This window comes from Leptonotus elevatus, chromosome 4 (genome assembly GCF_054856555.1).
Source record: "Leptonotus elevatus isolate MCC_2025b chromosome 4, RoL_Lele_1.0, whole genome shotgun sequence".
NCBI lineage: Eukaryota > Metazoa > Chordata > Actinopteri > Syngnathiformes > Syngnathidae > Leptonotus > Leptonotus elevatus.
This window is the reverse complement of record NC_141242.1, coordinates 2,978,918-2,998,599: the sequence shown is the minus strand read 5'-3', so window position 1 is coordinate 2,998,599 and position 19,682 is coordinate 2,978,918. Positions and strand designations below refer to the sequence as shown.

The following is a 19,682-nucleotide window of genomic DNA, read 5'->3' as shown; positions in this document are numbered from 1 at the left end:
GTCACCTGCTTTCTCTCCAAGACGATAAAAGAGGAAAAAGTCTTATCAGGTCGCATTTGAAACGCGTCCAAGGTCGACTGCTGCCTTCGAACGTCCTCAGCAGGTTTCGCAAGGTTTTCTCCCTCCGTTATTGTTCCTTTTTTTTCCCCCCCTTCGCTTTAATTGGATTTTCCTCCACTTGCATTTTGACCTTTTCACCTCAACATCTCGCATGCGTTTGAACGTGTGAAGTGTGAGTGAAAAACATGTTGTTAGCTGATAGAAATTGCTTGGGAGGGAGAAAAAAAATCATAAAAATAGTTTGTGGCGGAACGCCGGATATGCTTAATAGGATCCTTTTGACTCTTGAGATTGAAAGCGTCCTCATTATTTCAGCTTAATGTAACTTTTATCTTCTTCTTTTTTTTGCAACATCCTGATCTGCTGCAAGGTGGTCTGTTAATCAGACAATATTTTGTATTCGCCCCCAAACCTGCAATAATTGCACCGATGAAACACTCACGCTCGCTGTGCTCATTTTGCATTTGCCCTCTGCGGTGTCATCTTATTGATCAGCCGGTTGACTAAATTTGTCTCATTGGTTGTTCGTCTTTGGGCCCTGCTGGTACCGCGGCGTGGACACGGGTCGCTCCTGCCGCTCCTTAACATCACATGATACTTGTTCTTTGTTGCTGTGCAGATGTGTGACTCCCTTTGTTCTGTCTGACAACAAGATTCACCCCTGATTTATTTTCCATTCTCTCCATGTAGTCAAATCCCATTACTGTACTCAAAATGAGACGAATGACATAATCCACAATATTATACCGCATTTCCTCAGTTAATTCAGGAACAAATTAGATTGTTTTTTTGTTATTTTTTTGTTTGTTTGCCTTAAGTTAAGTAATATAGTAGTAGCATGGTAAAAACGCAGTAATAACATGGTAATAGAGGTACTACATGGTAGTTGGTCAGTTTTCACAGTAGAGGCTACTTGGAACAACAATGTTTCCTTGTGGATGAATAAATTATCACATAACATTGTGATAACAGCCAATATGCTAATAAGGCAGCAGGCGGTAATACCATACAACAGGTAATATATAATTTTATTTACATATAGAAACATTCTGTATTGTGTAATAACATTGTAATAGCAATACATATGGTAACATGTTAATAACATTGTAATAACAGGTGGTAACTACTAACGCGGTATTAACACGTAATGACATGTATTAACTCAGTTAATTCAGGGACCCTTATTTCAGGAAGCAATACAATTGTTTTTTTGTTGTCAAAAGTCATATTTAGCCTTTAATTGAGTACTATAGTAGTAGCATGGTAATAACACAGTATTAACATGGTAATAGAGGTACTACATGGTCATTGGCCAGTTTTCATAATAGAGGCTACTTGAAACAGCAATTTTTCCTTGTGGATAAATAAATGATCATATAACGTGATAACAGCCGATATGCTAATAAGGCAGCATGCGGTAATACCATAGAACAGGTAATATGTAATATTTACATATAGAAACATGCTGTAACATGTAATAACTTTGTAATAGCGATACATATGGTAACATGTTAATAACATGGTAATAACAGGTGGTACCTACTAACGTGGTATTAACACGTATTAACATGTTAATAGTAATAGGGTAATGTATTTAAAGTATTTTAATATTGCGGTAATAATGTTGTAATAACAGATGTTATGCATTAGTGTAGTCATCGTGGGCTAGCACACATTACCGTGTACAATCGCATGTACTAATAATTGTGATAACAACAGAGTAGCAATAGTGAGTATTATGGTAATGCTGTAACATGTTAATAACAATGTAGTAACATGGTAATAATACATTGGTCATAATATGGTAATAACACTTTCACTCTTTTGTGTTTCTGATCAAAAAGATGGTAGCGTCCCCTCCAGTGCTGTGTCCAGCGCTGGCCCCTCGTCCCCCATCACGGAGAACTCTGCCCTCAACTTCAGCGAGTAGACACACACACACACACGCAAACACACACACACACCTTCTTGTTTGACGCACTTTATGGTCACTCCCTACTTGTTTGTGTTGACTGCAGCCAGGCCTGGACGAAACACTTTTGACTGAGAACAAAGCTGTCGTATTTGAACACCAGGTGTGCCTTTAGCATCTACCCCACTGTTTCATATTTTATGAATTAGTGGCAACATTTAAAATGTTAATAACCTCACAAATGTCCATATTGGAGAAGCAGGGTCAAATTGTGTGTTAGCTGTTCATTTTTGATTGATGTCAAACATGTTTATTTGAAATATCGCTATCGCTACAGGGAATAGTTTGCTGAAGACTGCCTAGTTGAGATCAATGTTTAGTTTTCCTTAAATTAAATGTGATTAGATTTTATTTTTTTAGCAATCTTGTGGTAAGTCCTTTGATCAGCACTCGATTAATAGTTTGTATGCACTGATGAGCAAAATATCACATTTTCCAAAAACTTTGCATCAAATGAGAGCAAACTTTGACTGAAATGCTTTTCACACGACGCTGACGTTCAGAACTCTGCCAGAACAAAAAGTTGCGACATCTTTACCGGGTCGGATTGATTTGTCTGCCGGCGCATCACTGTAACTCGTTTTGTCATCGTTTCATCGTTTTTATTTAATTGCATTCAATGAAAAATCAGCCAAAGTGTTATTCGAACCAAAACCAGGAAATAAAAAATGTACTTCAAGTTCCGTCGTTTGTGTTTTTTTGTTTCGAAACCCAAATATCGGACTTGATCCGATCGTGATGAGTTCTGCCTAGCAACAGATGACAAGCCAAACTCGTGATGTAGATCAACGCTTCCTCGTCCTCTCACGTCCTCATTTCCTCGACTCGCTCCGTCCCCTTTTTATCAAGTCCTCATGTTCTCATCTTCTTTGCTCTCCTCACTTCCTCGTCTTCTGCCTTTAAAAAAAAAAATCCTTTTCGTCTTTTCACCTTGTTCCCCTCCTGTTCTCCTCCACCTCGCTGCCTTCCTTTGTAGAAAAGTGATGAGTCATGCCCGATCTTATTGCTGCTGTACGTTGCCATGGTGACACCCTCAGATGTAATTGACTCTGGGAGAGTGCGAGCTCCCAGACCGCCGACTCACCGGAAGCCCAAAAAAAGGAGAGAAAAAAAAAGTTCTCCGTACCGTGTTGATCTCTATTTTATTTACGTCATACTCATACGCAAACACAGTCAACCGACTTTGATGTCCTTTGAGATGTTTGAATGCAATATTTCAATGCACCCTCAAAAATGGTTCTTTTACAAATAGTTTTGGGAAATTATATTTATTTAATATTTTCTTGTTTCTGTCTGTGCTATACTGTATTATCATTAATATATATATATATATATAAAATTAAATAAATGTTTTGTAGTAGGTGTATGAAAATGGAACATTTTATTTCAAATGATATATATATATATATATATTATTTAATTTTTTTAATGAATTAATAAAAAATAAAAATAATAATAAATGTAATAAATTATATTGATTTAATATTTTCTTGTTTCTGTCTGTGCTATACTGTATTATCATTAATATATATATATATATATACATTTGAAATAAAATGTTCCATTCTCATACACCTACTACAAAACATTTATTCAATTTTTTAATGAATTAATAAAAAAAAATTATTATTATTTTTTTTTAAATAATAAATGTAATAAATTATATTGATTTAATATTTTCTTGCTATACTGTATTTAATTTTTTTTAATCATTTGAATTTTTTTAATCACTTGAAATAAAATTCTCTTCATTCATACACATGCTAGATTTTTATTTATTTATTAAAAACAAAATTAAATTAAAAAATATATATTTCAAGCAAAATTTAATTTTCCAAAAGTAACATCCTAATATCTCATGTGAAGATCAAGCTTAAATTCTTTAAAATGCAAAAGAAAAACAAAATTTGACCAAATTTTGCCTTTTCTCAAAGTGTGGTACAGTCCCCGTACAATTAAAGTCGGGATTTAACATTTAGGTCAAATATATTTTAATTGTAGCATTACAGGTTATGAGTGGCTAATATGCCGCATATTCTGTTGAAAGTTGACAACCAATAGGCAGTTTTGACAATGGAATCGGAATCACTCAAATCTTAGCGATTGAACTAAAAAAATGAAATCAATTGACTTAGTAAACAAAAACCACACAGACACGCACATATTGGAGTTGAGCGTACTTTAATTGATGATGACCGGGCTGTTTCCCTTTTACGATGAATGTGTGTGCAGCACTTCTACTTGACCAGAGAGAGACAGCGATAGTTGAAAGAGTTGACGCATTTGCGCCAGAGAAGAAGAAGAAGCAGAAGCAGAAGAAGAAGAAGAAAGTTGCTCTACGTTTCCAGAGAGGAGGAGCGTCAAACGTAAGTTAGCGCTGTACAGCATCTTGATAACGACAGAAACAAACAGAAGCACAGCTGAAATCGGCGTTCAGACTTTTAGCGTTAGCGGTACTTCCGGTTAAACGATTACATTCAGGATTAGAACCAAACAAGTCACATGCAAGAGGATTAGATGATCTTCTCTTGGTGGGTTGGAATCAGCCAAATGTTACCTTTATGTACAAAGCGTGTCTGTGTGTGTTTGTGTGTGTGTGTGTGTGAGTGCGTGCGTGCGGTACATTCGTGTTGTGTTTGACCGTTTGGACTTTTTTTTTCAAGTCGTATTCAGGAGAAGGTGGCAGCCGAGGCCGGCCGCCACTGGTTCGGTTCTGGCGTTTATTGGAGGAGTTTCTGAGTCGGAGTTTCTGAGTCGGAGTTCCCGTGAAATCCACTTTTGAGTTTGTCGTTTACATTCACAAAAATACTTTTGACATCTCGCAGCGTTCTACCGTTGCCGAGAAAATCAGATCCGGAACGCGTCGTTCGCAACTTCGACCACTTGTCAAGAAAGTCGTTTTCATCTTTTGTGTAGTGTATATTTATAAAAACCGAATTTCCCAAGCTCGCTCGAACGTGCCGCGAGAGCGCAGGATGCTGATGCTGCATTCCAGAAAAGCGGGAAATTGGACATTTCTTGCCGATGACAAACACAAATTTGTGTGGAACAGTTGAAGTCGCAAAAAAATAAAATAAATAACAATAATAATACATTTGTATAAAATGTTATGCTTATTGCATTCATTCAAAGCCTTTTAAAAGCCATTTTGTTATACTTCATATCAACATTTCAAACATTGCTAAATTGATGTCTTCATACATTGACTTGAGTTATTTACTGAGTTGGCAAATCCAGGTCCAGAAAGTAAAAAACCCCGCCACAGTTTGGCTTTAGCCCCTGATGCTAGCTAGCTAGCTCGCTAGCTAGCTCCCATGGTGCTTGTTTACCTTTTAGGGAGCTAGCTAGCTAGCATCAGGGGCTACTAAAGCCAAACTGTGGCAGGGTTTTTACAATTGAAACGTTAAGAGAAAAGTCATAATGCTACAAAATTGTCGATGCGTAATATTAATGAGCGCCATGACGCAATGTTACCAGAGGGGGGGGGGGGGGGGGGTCACAAGGTAGCTGGAATATGATGTTAATATTACAACATTGTGACTTGCGGGAAAATGTTGCAATATAAACAAAAGTTGAAATTGGACAAGTTTAAAAAGTCACAAAATAATTATATTACCAATAAAAAAAAAGGTTGCATGGTCGCAAGAGTAGTTTTGAGAAGTCATATTGTTACAAGAATAAAATTGAAAGTCATAACGTGACGAGAATTAAGTCAAATTTTTACTCAATCAAGGTTGGGATTGTTACCAGAAAAGTTTGCATGCTTGTGACGATAAGGTGCAAATGATATGCAACGTATTTAAAAAAATAATAATAATTATAATTCCATATAGTTACAATGTAATCTGGCAAGAAAATTGCAACATGATAATTTGATGAAAATTATGAGAAAATAAAATAATGTCTGCTGTTGTTTTTCCCGCAGTGTGATATTTTGTTAGCCTATTAACATAATTGCCCAAATTATTTTCAACGTAACGTTAACAAATCAATATAAAGTTCCCATGTGCTAGTTAAAAATTCATTTTTTCCTCTTCTAAAAACGTTGAAAAATAACACGAGGTGAAATATGACCGCTTTTCTGGAATGCATCGTACGTGTTGCTGGAATAAAAGAGTTAGCGTTAAATGAGCCCAAAACGACGAACGCAATTCTTGTTTCGAATTTTTGTTTGCAATTTTGGTGCGGAAAAAGTCATTAAAATGGACGCCATTCTCAGCTCCCCGTCTCAAGCGTGCAGTATTTAAAAAAATAAAACCCTTAACGCATTCCTGCATGTGTCGCCCCCAACATTCATTCATGCTCATTTATAAATATTATTAGGATCAATATTTACATATTACAATGTGTGTTTGCGGTCGTTGAGGTCAACTCTGTGCTTCGATACAAACAACTAAACCCCTCCCACTTCCTTCGAGGAAAAAAAAAAAAGTGCATTCTGGTTTGGCGCAAAGACATTCCTGTTCTTTTGAATCCAACGTGACTTCTGAAGGTTTTTTTTTGGGGAACTTTTTCAAGTTCGTGTTTGGTCTCGTCCTTTTGCTTTGCTCGAAAACAAGCTTGGGTTTTTTGCTACATTAGTGTTGTTGTCATCTTTAGATTGACGTCGTTAACGAGAAACATTCATCGATGTTATTCGTAGTCGGCGGAAACATCGTCAACACACTGTTAGGAATATCCGCGGATCAGGAATGAAATAAAATCTCGTAAACTGATAGGAAACTTTTAGAAAGTAGCAGAGAGATAATTACGACGGAAAATATTTTTTAAAAATCTAAAAATAATCTCAAACGAATAATACTACACTATTAAAATAGAAATAAATGATTTAAAATTATTTGAAAGCAGCATTAAGGATAACAAGTACCGAAAAACAATAAAAAAAAAAAAATACAATTTAAAGAAATAAATGATTATAAAGCAGCAGCGAGACAATTAGGGCTGAAAGGTCCCCTCACAAGACACTTCATTAGGGACACCTGCACAATTATTGCAGTTTTAACGAACGCAAGAAAAACGAGATCTCGGTTCGGAAGTTTCATAAGGGCCGAATGATTAGGGACAGCTTTTGGTTCATTGCCGTCATTTCTCTGTGACCTTATTAGGTCTTTGTGTATTTCACCCGGAACGTAATTGGAAGGTGAAAAAGGAGAAAATTCAAATAATTAAAAAAGAAAAAGATAACGTTATGATATTATAACTGACACGTGTGCCTCAAAGTGACGAGTACGGTAATTAATTACATTTTGCAACAAATGGGGTAAAAAAAAAGAGACTTTTTTTTTTTAATCGTATCTTTTTTTTTACCCATTTGGCACCACTTTTTTTTTACCACAGTGCGCAAACTTGATTACTTTCCCGAGTTGCGTTTTGCTACGAGGCAAATATAAATTGATGCAGAGGAACGCGGCGGGCAAGTTAGAACTCGATCTTGCAGGCGGGGAAGGACTCGTCCTGCATGACCACGGTGCTGCTGGAGGCCAGGACCATGATGTTGAGGTCCTGCTGCCTCTCGTGGGTGCGCTGGTACCACTCGCGGGTCACTTCCGTGTCGTGGGTCGGAATCAGGGTCACCTTCAGGGTGACAAAACATCAGCGCGGCAAGTCAGAAATAATAACCGACCGGCAGACAGTTTGTTCATTTATTCACTTTGGCGGCCCCAGTAAAAAATGGATCTTTGACGTCTATAGCCGTCAATGGCAGTGAATGATTTAATAATGGGAACTCAAAATTTGGCAATAAAAGTACAAATAACGGACTGCGTGAGTACCTGCAGGTTGGAGCCCCACTGAGCTTTGCCCTCCAGCAAGGCATCCAAGACCCCGCGGCTGGGCTCCCCGCCGCTCGGGTCGTTCCCGCTCACCACGTAGTACGCCGCTCGCACCCGCTTGAAGAACTCCTGGTCCACGTTCTTGGCACTGCAGTGGTTGGGCACGTAGGCCAGGTCCACGTAGACCGGCGGTCCGGGCGGGACAGCCGAAAGGGCTTTCTGAGAGTTGTTTCCTAAACACGCGCGCGCGCATTGGTCAACAAAACAGTCATCCTCGTTACATTCTCATATTAAGGGCAAAAATTGTGGCTGCACTGAAAAACTGTCATCAACCCGTTTGCTCCCAAAAACGTATAAATACGTTCTATTTTAAATGTTTTAAGTGTCCCAAAGACGTATTTATACATTTTTATTAGAGCATACAGAAGGCTTTGATGCAGCCTCTGAGCTGCAGAGTATAAGAGATCAACCAGGGCTATGTTGCAAACAAGCTGATTTGCCCTCAGTTCTAAGCAGATTTGTGAATAATGACAACGGCCAATTCACACTGACTGCGGAACGGCCAAGGTGCGTTTTCTGTACGGCCGCCGCGCGGACTGCAATTCACACCGTGTTGGTTTGCGTGAGCTGTCCGTGTCCAGAAATCTGCACCCGTCAGACCACAAGATCACGGGGGGTTCACGCTGGAGAGTTGAGTTCACGCGACACCAACCGTGTATTTAGAGTCCTATTTGTAAACAATAACCACACTAGCTGTTATTTCTGAGACTACCATGGGTACATTTTGTGTTTAAATAGTGTTATTTTGTCATTTAATTAAATTTAATCTGAGCTCGTTTTTTGTCTTAAATGTCTGACTCATGTCATACTATGTAGTTCGCTAGCTTCCCTACCCCCCCCCCCCCCCCCAAAAATGCGTCCGCAAATGGTTTTATTTTGAAATATACCGGATCCACCTTGATGCCGACGCCAGACTTCCTGTCCGGCTCGTGTAATTTCTTCAGCTTCATGAAAATCCGCAAGCGTTCCGCATGAGGTGTCCGGAAAAAAATAGAACACTTGCGGAAACCTTCCGCACCGCATACGCACTGCACTGCAGCTGGCGTGAATTGACACGCAGACTCGAACGCTTTCTAGTCCTTGCGGCGGCCGTACGGAAAACGCACCGCGTCCGTTCCGCATTCGGTGTGAATTGGGCGTAATTGCTAATTGCTGCAAAACGGAAACAGAAATACTCTTTTTTTTTTTTCTTAACGAGAAAGAAAATCTTTCTTTTGGTAGGTTCCATGTTTTTATAGCAATAGAATACAATATTTCTGTGGGCCTTGCAAAATCAGTCAAAATCCAGTCAAAACAGGAAGCAAAGTCGGTTGGGAGTTGAATGAGTTAAAAGACATTTGAACGACCAGCTTCGGATTCATTCAAAGATGAAACGCACCTGAACTGCTCTTCACTCCGTTGACCAAGCCCTTAAGGATGTCACTCCGCGAACCTTGATTCTCTGACATCTTCACCAACTTAGAGCTCCTCTCCGGGTCCTTCCTCTTAAGTAATGCTGATCGGGGTGAGGCCGAGTCCTTGTGGGCCAACTTCACCGGCGTGGCGGACCTCTTCTTGGCCTCCCCCTTCCGAGCAGGAGAAGCCGATTTGGATTTGGCTTTCCTGAGGCCCTTGGTGGTTTTCTGGTCCTTCTTGAGAAATGTTCCCGTGCCGCTGACGTCCTGAAGGACGGCCTCTGGATCCACCATGCACGCATCTGGATGGGGAGGTTGCGGAGGGGGGTCTTTGACCGAGGTCGGGAGGGGATCGTGCGTCTGCTGAGCTGCCCTTGGCGACAAAGGACGTTGGCCGGCGGCGGCGCCCGACGCAGACAGTTTGTCCGCAGGCAAATGTTCGGCGTCTTCGTCTGAGTCCAGGTTGCCTTCCGCGGTAATGGACGGACACTCCTCGGTTCCTGGAGGCACATCAGAATCGGACTGCGAAGGCAATGACTCGCTCACCGATGTGGGAGGTGTTTCCTCTCCGGCTAAAGTCGCAGTCGGTCCAGCGGGGACGGCACCGGACAACTGGTGGCCGGTGCCGTCCCCGTAGTGACGCCTTTGCTTGTGCGACTTCCTTTTCGCGGGTTTTTGCCCGCGGTTGACGTCGCCTCCTTCCTGGGAGTGGTCACTTCGGTCGTCCTCTTCGCCCTCAGCGCCGGAGAACTGATGTGGGCTCGGGTTGAGGAAGGATGGCGAGAGTTCTCCTTTACGCTGTTTGTATTCATAGAAGGAATCCGTGTTCAAGTCCGACGGTCGCTCCGTTTTTGCTTCGCTTGATGCTGCTGCGTGCGAGGTCGCTTTTGAGGAGGCACCGCGGATGCTCGCCATCCATTCGAAGGCTTCCTCTTCTTGGTCGCCGTAACCTGGCGGAGGCGCACTTGGGAAATCGTCGGGCTTCTGCAGCAGCTCCCAGTCGGATATGCTACTCCTTCGCCTTGCCTCGAACCTCTCTGGTGGCCTGTCCAAAATACTTCCCTTTGCCTCTGGGAAGTCAGCTTTTCTTTCCGCCTTGACGTCTACTTTATCTCTCTGCTCAACTGCAACGTTCATCTCTTCAGCGCTGTCCTTGCACATCTCGTCTTCCGGAGACTTTGCTTCCTTTTGTCCTTTGGCGGCGTCTGTTTTTCTTGATTCCTGCTCCGCATCCTTTTCATCGTGCGGTGTCTTCACACTCGGCTGCTTTCCCTCCTCTGCTCCGGGAGGTTCTGCGACGGCACATGAGGTGTTCGTAGCACCACTTGCACTTGCTGATGAAGTGGCTGAGGCAGCGCGACGAGCTGTCGGCGTCGACGCTTCCGTTAACGACTCAACAGTTGTGCTGGTCGTGTCTGTTGCGCTCAAAGAACTGTCCGTCAAACGCGCCGCAGTTAGTAATGAAAAAGTGTCTTTCTCGTCAGGCAGGCATGCGAGATCTTCTGCTGTCCTTTGAGGACTCCCGTCAGTGGGTTCAGCCCTTTGTGGAGAGACCTCAAAACTAGCTTCTGATGTGGAGAACATGTCCGACACGTTTGAGGGCTCAATACTTGGCACAACAGACGGCGACAATTTACTCTCCTCCGCCTGGGATTCCTCTTTCGTAGGTTTCGTCATCACCTCCATGTACTCGTCCCTCTGCAGGCCACGAGAGGCTGAGCTTGAAGACCCGCTACTGAACAATGGCACTTGCTGGGCTAAATTGCTTACAGACTTTTGAGCATTGTCTTCTAAATGCTGGCCAAAACTTGAGAAGGGTGATGCATAACTGGCTGAAGAGGTGGTGAAGGTGCGAGGTAACGAGGAAAGCTGACGCTGCAGATCTGAGCTCTGCCTCGGAGTCAAACGTTCCTCTTGGGTGTCTCCTTGGTAGTATTGATTTTCACTTAAGGTTACTTCTCGACATCCGCCTGGCCGGCTTTCGTGCTGCTGTTCTTTCGGACCTACTTGACCGACTTCAGCGTGTCCTTCAGGTCCACCCAGTCCGATATCAGCGTAGCTTCCGGTGTGCGGAGCGAAGGCAACAAATCCAGGCGTCGATGTGGGAGTCGGTTTGTCAGACGGTACTGCTGAGGTTGAGATGCTGAGGTCGCTTGTGGGCGATGACCGGCACCGGTTTTCTGATTGTGCCGATAGACATTCTTTGTATCTGGCTGTCGGCTCAGGGGATAAACCCGTCTTGTCTTCCTTTGTTTCTCGAGGTTTGGGTATATTGGTTGTAGCCAAGCAGATGTTGTCTAGTTTGACGGCGCTTGTGCCTGGTGATGTCGCGGTTTTACCTTCACTCTTGGTCTCTGGAGGTTTGATCATTCCAGCAGCTGTTGCTCCGTAGGCAACGTCTTCCTTAAGGTTTGTGTCGCCAGATTGCAATGTTTTATTTGGGTCCTGCTTGGCTGTCACAAAGGCATCATCGGGTGTAGCTTTCGAGGCCGCCTCTTTGTGGGAACTCAATTCAGGAGAGGTTTTGTTTGAGTCCTCAGAGGGGGTTGTATTCTCACCAGGACTGCGACCGCACGTTTCTTTTTCCGACTGCTCCCGAGCTCCCTTTTCCATGTCGACATCACTTGAGTCCTCCTCTTCCTCATCATCTTCATCTTCTTCATCATCATCATCATCATCGTCATCCTCGTCATCCACATTGAAATCTTCACCTGCTACAAGTAAGCGTATATCTACCAGGTGTTCTTTGTCTTTGGGGAAGTCGAGCATGGACTGACTGTTGTCTGAGGCAAGAATGTTGTCATCTATTGTGTGTTCTAAACATGAGGAGCCAAAGCCTGATCTCGGTTTACTTGCTTGCTCTTCCCTTGCCGAGGATGACGCACCTTGGGGTAAAATATCTTTTTCTGCTGGTGAGTGCCGACCAGATAGAGAGCCTTCGCGATCTGAGAACTCCGTCTTGTCCTTCAATGGTTTTTCCATCTCCTTATTTGCAGTGTCCTTCGGAGTGAATGGAGGGTTGAGATCTGATTGGGTCCAGGATTTTTGACTTGATGGTTGCCCTGCAGAATGAAGAGCAGCACCAGTAGATGCCTGTTCCTTTTCTCCTGTCTGAAACGTTCCTGAAATTCCTTCCTCCATGTCCTCCTTCTCTTTCTCAGATTTTTCTGGTTTGTCCTCTTTGGGACTGTAGGACTCCTGGGACATTTTATTGTCTTGAATATTCAAGGCTAAAACGCTGTTGTCAGCAGGAGGTATGCCTGTTCTTTCTTCTCTTTCCCTCTCTTCTACTTGTCCTTTCTCTCTGTTCTCGTGTTCTGGTGAGACACTTTGGTGGCTGTCACTCTGTGGGCTGAAGTCAACTGCACTTAAGGACGTTGGTTCTTCTTTGACTTGATCCTCATGTCGGAACATGGCTGACCCGGTTTGACTTGTTCTCCTGTTATCGTCCATGCTAATGTCAAAAGTGTGACCTTCAAACACACCTGCGCCCTCTTGAGTAGTGGAATCTTTTGGGATGGGCTTCTCATATGGATCATACTTGGATGCAGCCACAGTTTTGCTTTCATCTTGTAGTCCATTATCAGTGCCCTCCTCCTTTGCACCATTTGATTTCAAATCATCAGTCGGGCTGTGGTCATCAGAGTCTTTGTCCAATAGGAAGTATGAACAAGGCTGGGAAAATCCTGGCGAAGCCGCCTCCCGTTCTCCTTCCCTCTCTCGCTCTGCCTCTTTGCCAGGCTTGCCGTCTTGCTTCGTCTTATCAATGGCCCCAGGACTTATTTGAGATTGGACTTTGGATTGGCTGTCACTACTCGAGCTGGACTCTGGTTCTGCCTTATCCGAGTATGATACATCAGAGGATGGCTCTTGTCTTTGAATAGAAGTTGTCTCCGCCTTTACGGTGTCCGCAGCTGAGGTTGCCTGCGGGCGGTTGATGATCAGTGAAGGAGTGGCGGCTTCAGGTTCTGCCGCATCACTAGAAAGACCGCATTCTTCTGTTAAAAAGTCTTTGACGTCTTCATCCATTGAAGGTTCTTGCATTGTAAGAGTTGGTATTATTATTACGTTCTGTCCAGGTGCGGTCTCTTCAGTTAGATTGCTTAATGGAGATGTTTGGCCTGCAGAACTGGAATGAGGCTCGGATTTTTTCAGTTCAACCGACAATGGTCTGGAGCCCATGCATATATATTCTTCTTCTTCTTCCTCATCTTCCTGGTCTTCATCAGAGGACTGAACCAGGAAGGCAGGCTTCTGGTCTAACTTCGAGCCCAACACCGCTTCTCCGAATATAGCCTCTGCAGATTGTTTCATGGTTTTGTCGAGGTCCTTCTCTTGCACTTCCTCACACTCCCATTTTTCCTCTTTGACGTGTTCTGCATCAGCGCCCTCTTTTCCTGCGATGCGTTCCACCTTCTTATCGGACCCGTTGTTTATCTCCTCTGCTGTGGTCTTCTGCTCACGCAGATCCTTCGTCTCGCAGGTTGCCTCTTTCTCCTGTTCATTCTCCATCTTCTGTTCCTTGCTCAATTCAGCAACATGAGTATCATCCTTTTCTTTCTCCATCTTCTCATCAGAACTAATAATGACTGTTGCAACTCCGTCACGTTCTTTTCCCTCTTCTTTCGGAGCTGCAGTTAGTGTGTCAAAGGTTTCTTCTCCAGGTTTCTTTTCCTTAGCCTTCTCTTCCATGCCCTGGGCTAGGCTGTGGTCCACCTCCTCTTTTACATCACCTTCCGTAACGTCGACCTCAACAGTCTTTTGAACCTCTTGTGTGGTATATGATTCAGTCTCTGTCTCTTGTTTGTCTCTATTTGGACCCATTGTGGGCTCTCGTTTGTTGTCTTTAATGGCTTCATCCTCACCAATGAGCTGCTTAAGGGAATCTTTGACGGATTCTTCACTGATACCTTCAGATTTGACTTCTTTCTGTTTTTGGTCCTCTGAGCACTCCAGGGCATCTTTGCCATCTTTTGTCATTTCTTTAGCCTCCTCTGACGCCGCAGTTTCTTTCAGCTCTTCAGCTTCTTTGTCACCAGCAGGGCTCTTTTCATCTTTCATAGTTTGAGTCAAGGCATCATTAGCATCTTGTATTTCCTCTTTCTTTGGAACATCATCAGAGCATTTATTCTTATCATAAGCATCTTCCTTTTGTGTCGCTTTTGTGTCCACCTCTTTGAGTTTCTCTTCTGACTCTGACTTCTTATCCATTTCTGTTATTGGTTTTCCTTCAATGGAATCTTTGCATTCCTCTTTAGTGGGTTTGGCAGAAACTTCATTGTTACTTGTTCCTCTTGTTTCTTCTTCCATAGATTTGATACCAACACTTTGATCCACAATTGTCACTTCTTCCATCTTGGATGGTTTGTCAGTGACGGTGTCCACTTTGTCATCAGTCTTTTCAGCATAAATGTCATCTTGTTCAGTAGCATGCTTAGCTTCTTTATCCTTGCTTGTCATCTCCACGTCAGTGCGTATGCCAGCAGCACAGGCATCGAGCGCCTTTTCCGCTTCTTTGACAGATTTGTCTGCAAGTGGTTGCGCGGAATATGCTATGCTATCCTTCTCTTCGGCCATAACGTGTGCAGCGGCCATGCAAATGTCACCTTTGGCGATTTCAGTCAACATAGCATTGGCCTCGCCTATTTCGGTCTGCTCATCTGTGATGAGCCTGGTTTCTATTTTAACGTCTTTGATCATCTCATCCAATGTTTCATCCTCGGCGAGCCTCTCCTGCTTTTCAGCTTCACGAGGCTTTTGAATTGAAATATCATCCTTTGCGTCTGTGCTGTGAAGAATTTGAACGTCCTTTTCTTTAGGTTTTGTAGCAAGAATGTCAGAAGTTTTTTCATTGTCTCTCTCCTCCCATTTCATTCCTTCACTCTCATCCACAACAGCATCTGCCTTTTTGACTTCTTCCATGGTTTGGGGGGCACGGTCGTCATCCTCATCCCCAAAAGCAACACTTTCTTTGGGAGATTTAGCTAAAGGACTCGTCTCTTTTTCTAACTCCGTAACATCATCTTTCACGATGACATCAAATGATTCTTTTTCCAGAGGTTTAGCGTTGTCAATATTGGCATCTTTCACTACCTTCTCATCCTCAATGGGTGAAACGTCACAAACAACTTCCGGGAGATCAGATTTGGATTTCTGCTCACCCTTCAGTTCTTGTAACTTGGAAACACCGTCTTCTTGTTCTACAGTGACAATTCTTTTCACTTCAGATTTATCATCATCTAATTTGCCTTCTTTGTTATCTTCATCATCATCATCAAGGAAAGGGCTGCATCTTTCTGGAGATTTAGAATGTTCTTCATCGCTTTGTCTTTGGTAGGTGGCAGAATCCCGTCCTAACGCAGGTGGTTTGACTTCCATTGAAGGTTCATCTTTAATAGTTGTCTGCTTTTCTGTGTCTTGTTCTGGCTCCTTGAGAGGCACAACATCTGCCAAGTCCTTGTCAAGAGGTTTGTCTTCAGTTTTTTTGTCTTTTTGCTCCCCTTCCCTTTTCTCTCCCGTTTTGTCTTCAGTTGAAGTGGCAAGCTTGGGGAGGTCCAAATCAGGGAACGCTTTCACTGGCGAATGTCGAAGCGGGGAATGAGATGCGCTTGGCGGTCCTGATTGTGTCGGGGAGGCCAGTTTTACGGTGATGTCGTCTGGACTGAAACAACGCTCCTCGCTCTCTGAAGTAACAGAGTCGGAGCCAAAGGGCCTTGTAGGCACAACTGATGAAACACCTTTGGAGGCCACTGCGTCAATATTCTCCTCTTCAACGGGAAAGTGGACTGGTTTGTCCTCTTCTATGGACTTGGAAATAGAAGATACAGCGCCAGACTGCCTTTCAACATCCCCGTCTTTGCACTGTATTGTCTGGGATAAGGCGTAGCCCTCTTGGAGTTTTTCTAGCGAGATATCAACATTGGGAGTCTGATCTTCCTCTTCCTCTTCATCATCATCATCATCATGGGAATCAGGAAGCTTAGCGGCTGTCTTTGCGTCCTCAAGAGGAAGCTGCAAGTCAGCCGAAGGAGACTTGTCTTCAAAAGATGATGGTGAAAGTGTTCCCGATGAGAGAAGTTGCTCATTCGTCACTCGGTTTTTCGCTGGCTCTTCAGGAGCGACAGTGGATGCGAGCGACTGGTCTTCAGCCAGGGAAGTGGGGAGCGAGGACAGTTTGTCATACTCTGTGATGGACGTTGCGGAGGACACGTGTTCTTCCTCTGCCAGAGGAGCAGTGAAAATGTTGGTGAACAACGATATCTGCTCCTGCGCGCCAGGCATAAAACCTTTTCCAGGAACGGCCGAGGCCTGCATTTCCCTCATTCCGTGAATGTTTACAAAGGATCCGGTCTGATCTGGAACCGAGACATCGTGGGAACCAACGTCGTATTGGAGGTGCGGTATTCTCTCCTCGGCCTCCTCGTGAATCTCCTCATCAGAGATGGTTTGCTCTGTCTCAGAGTAGCCTGGGATGGTCTCGTCTTGGATATAAGAGACGGGTTCTACGACGGCAGCTCCAGGAGCTACTGCACTTATGGGCGCTGTCGTCCCTCCCACATGTGAAAGGTAGCCCTCTTCCTCTTCGTCCTCCTCAAATTCGGCTTGGGTCGAGGTCTGGGTTTTGCTCTCGCTAACGATCGGCTCCTCGGCCACATCTTCACAGGTGATCTCTTCATCTGCTATCACGTCTAAATCTTCCACCTCCTCCAGTTCTGCCTTCTCCACGGGCTCTTCTTCCTCCTCTTCCTCCTCTTCTGTGTCAACTTTTGCTGAAGTGAGCGTTTCAGCTTTGTCCATTTCTCTAGTTTTATGTTTTCTGTCCATCTCGTCAGCCTCCTTCAACTGGAATTCGTCTTCCTCTTCCCCAATTCCCATATCCTCCTCGTCCTCTTCCTCTGTTCTCGCTTCAGCCGTCGGAACATCTTCTTCATCCTCCTCTTCATCCTGAGACGCAGCTCCCTCGTCCTCATACATCAGGGTCTCTTCCAATTCTTGCTGGGTGTCATGCTTTGCCTCATCGGCTGCTTTCACTGCTTTCACTGGTTCCTCCTGTCCAGAAGACTCTGCCGTTGGCAGGAGTACACGTTCTGGTACTTCGGGCCTCTCTTGGCTTAAGCTTTGAGCCGTCAACTTGAAATCACCCTCATCGTGGCATGCTGGTGCTGTTACGTCATCCGCAGCAACTTCTTTGACAACTTCAATGTCCTCGGTGAGATCTTCAGTAAGAGAAACCATATTCTGTGTCGGCTCACCTTGAATGCTTTCTTTACTTTTGTCAGTTTCTTCTCGGGTCTTTGGTTCCTCTGGCTTTGATGCAGCCTTTGCCGGTTTTGTTTTCCCAGTCTTTGTTTTACCCGACACTTTAGCTTTGTGTAATGTCTTTCGGACTTCTGGCGTGAGAGGCTTGAGGTCAGGCTTTGCTATTTTTCTCAGCTCTGGTTTGGATGTGTCTTTTTTCTTGTCCTCTTTGGACCTTACATCTTTCTTCTCATCTTTTCTGGCAGACTCGTCTTTTTTGACTTTCTTGATCTCTTTCTTCTCTTTGTCTTTTTTCTCATCCATCTTTGACACCCTTTCCTTGGAGTGCTTTCTCAAGGATTTTTCCTTCAAAAGTTTCTTCTTCTCTGGAATTTCAGATTTAGATTTGATGGTCTTAGTTGGCTTTTTCGGCTCCTTTTTCACAGGCATGTTTTCCTTCACGGTCTCACTCTTTGTCTCTGTGTCCTCATCTTGCCCTTCTGTTTTTTCCTTGGTGACCTTTGCGGTTGTCTTTGGGGAAGATCTAAGGCTCTCTTTGCTCTCCGTTCTTTGTTTTAACTTAGTCTGCTTTACCACAGAAGGAGAAGCTCCTGAAGCAATATCTTTCTGTGTTGCTACTGGATAACGCAAATAGTCAAGGTGCTTTAACTTTTCCAGCCCTTCCAGGATCTTGTTTTGAGGTGCGTTTCCTGGGAAGAGAACTCTGATAATCTTTTCTGTCGGGTTTGCGGGAAGCCAGACGATTAAGGCAGTTACTGATGTCAGGTAGGGCACGGATATTTCTCCTTCTTTCCCATTTGGCAAAACGATACCAGTTTTGGCTTTACTGTTGCCAGCCCACTTTTGCATGAGGAACTGCATTTCTTTGCTTTCCTTGACAGGGTTCAGAACGTACATATCCAACCGGCCCACTCCCATTTTGTGGAAAAGGGTAATAGGCTCAATAGTGTTGCTGACTACTCGATAGAGAGGTTCCGGCTTAATTCCCAGTTTGTTAAGGTACTGCAAAGTCAGTGAGGCTTCTTCTATGCTGCGTTTGACTTTAAGATTAGATTCTGGCATGCGTAACTTTTCTGGCACATTGAAAAACACCACACCGAGTTCTGGAGAGATCAGGTTCTTGAGCCAGTCGCTACCATTGGTGGAGCCTTGAGATCCGTCCTCCTCCTGTTCCGCTATCTTCCTCTGTAAGATTCCATTGATGCCGGGGAGATTGTCGGCGCCAATGTGAGTCAGCAGAATGGAGTCGATGCGGTCCAGGTGGCGGACCAGCTTCCAGAAGCAAGATTTGCGTTCAGAGCCGCCATCGACTAAGATGTTGAAGCCATTCACAGCGAAGAGGGCGGAGTCGCCGCGTCCGCCGGGAAAGATGTAGCAGCACGGTTTGGACAGTTTTAGGAAACCTCCGGAAGTCGGTGGCTCAAGGAGGTCAAAGGGCGAGGGGACGTCAACTGTCGCACAGATGTACTCTGTGAACTCGGTGACCCCCTCCATCTTGATGATCACAGGCTCGGGGTTTAGTTTATAGTGTAGGAACTCCCTCAGGGTCCGCTGCTGTCCCAGGGAGTTCCAGCCCACCTCCCCGCGGCAGGACACAGTAAGTGTAGCCTGCTGCTTGGGGATGGATGGGCCCAGTAATTCAACAACCTGCAGGAGGGAAAAAGGCAGAACTGTAAGTTGATAAACATTTTTAATGTTGTTATTTTGAATTTGAATATTTTTGTTCCACATCGGGGCTTATTTTATTATATAAACAAACCAAAATGGCTTGGACCAAAACAAGCCTCAGGACTGAGGGGTCTGGTCTCTTTCCACAAATTCTCATTAGAACATTAATTAGGGCTTTTTGGAACAGTCCGATGTTTTGTTCTTAGCCACTTTTGAGTATTTTAACGTGGTGTGAGGTCATTTTTTTAGTTGGTTGCGTTAATCGCCAGAAATGGTTGTGAAACAAAATACTGTATTAAGTTAATTGTAGTTAATTGTAATTATCACTTTTAGTGCAGGCCGTTTTCATTCGTTTGTTTTTAAATGTGTTTGTTGGACCAAAAATAAAGCAATGTCTAACTTTCATGTCATTTCCAATAAATGTATTATTTCAGTGACAATTACGGGTTTTCAGTCTTAACGAATAATTTTGCCAACGTATAGAATAGGAGGAGGAGC

At 43.8% G+C, this 19,682-nt stretch overlaps 2 protein-coding genes across 15 annotated transcripts in view; one reads left to right on the top strand and one right to left on the bottom strand.

The window, feature by feature from the left end:
- The window catches only part of ppip5k1b (diphosphoinositol pentakisphosphate kinase 1b), a 41,644-nt gene extending 38,933 nt beyond the window's left edge, over positions 1-2,711 (top strand). For all 12 annotated transcript variants that reach the window (XM_086073370.1, XM_086073364.1, XM_086073360.1 and 9 more), the window contains one exon: positions 1,905-2,711. In XM_086073370.1, coding sequence (XP_085929496.1) covers positions 1,905-1,990 — 86 coding nt within the window. In that variant the 3' untranslated portion in view covers positions 1,991-2,711. The remainder of the gene's footprint in view (positions 1-1,904) is intronic.
- Positions 2,712-4,196: 1,485 nt separating this feature from the next.
- The window catches only part of map1ab (microtubule-associated protein 1Ab), a 38,644-nt gene continuing 23,158 nt past the window's right edge, over positions 4,197-19,682 (bottom strand). For 2 of the 3 annotated variants that reach the window (XM_086072536.1, XM_086072538.1), the window contains 3 exons: positions 9,242-19,163; positions 7,804-8,036; positions 4,197-7,606 (listed from right to left, as the gene is read on the bottom strand). In XM_086072536.1, the coding sequence (XP_085928662.1) occupies positions 7,451-7,606; positions 7,804-8,036; positions 9,242-19,163 (10,311 nt within the window). In that variant the 3' untranslated portion in view covers positions 4,197-7,450. The remainder of the gene's footprint in view (positions 7,607-7,803; positions 8,037-9,241; positions 19,164-19,682) is intronic. The other variant, XM_086072537.1, reaches the window with a different exon arrangement.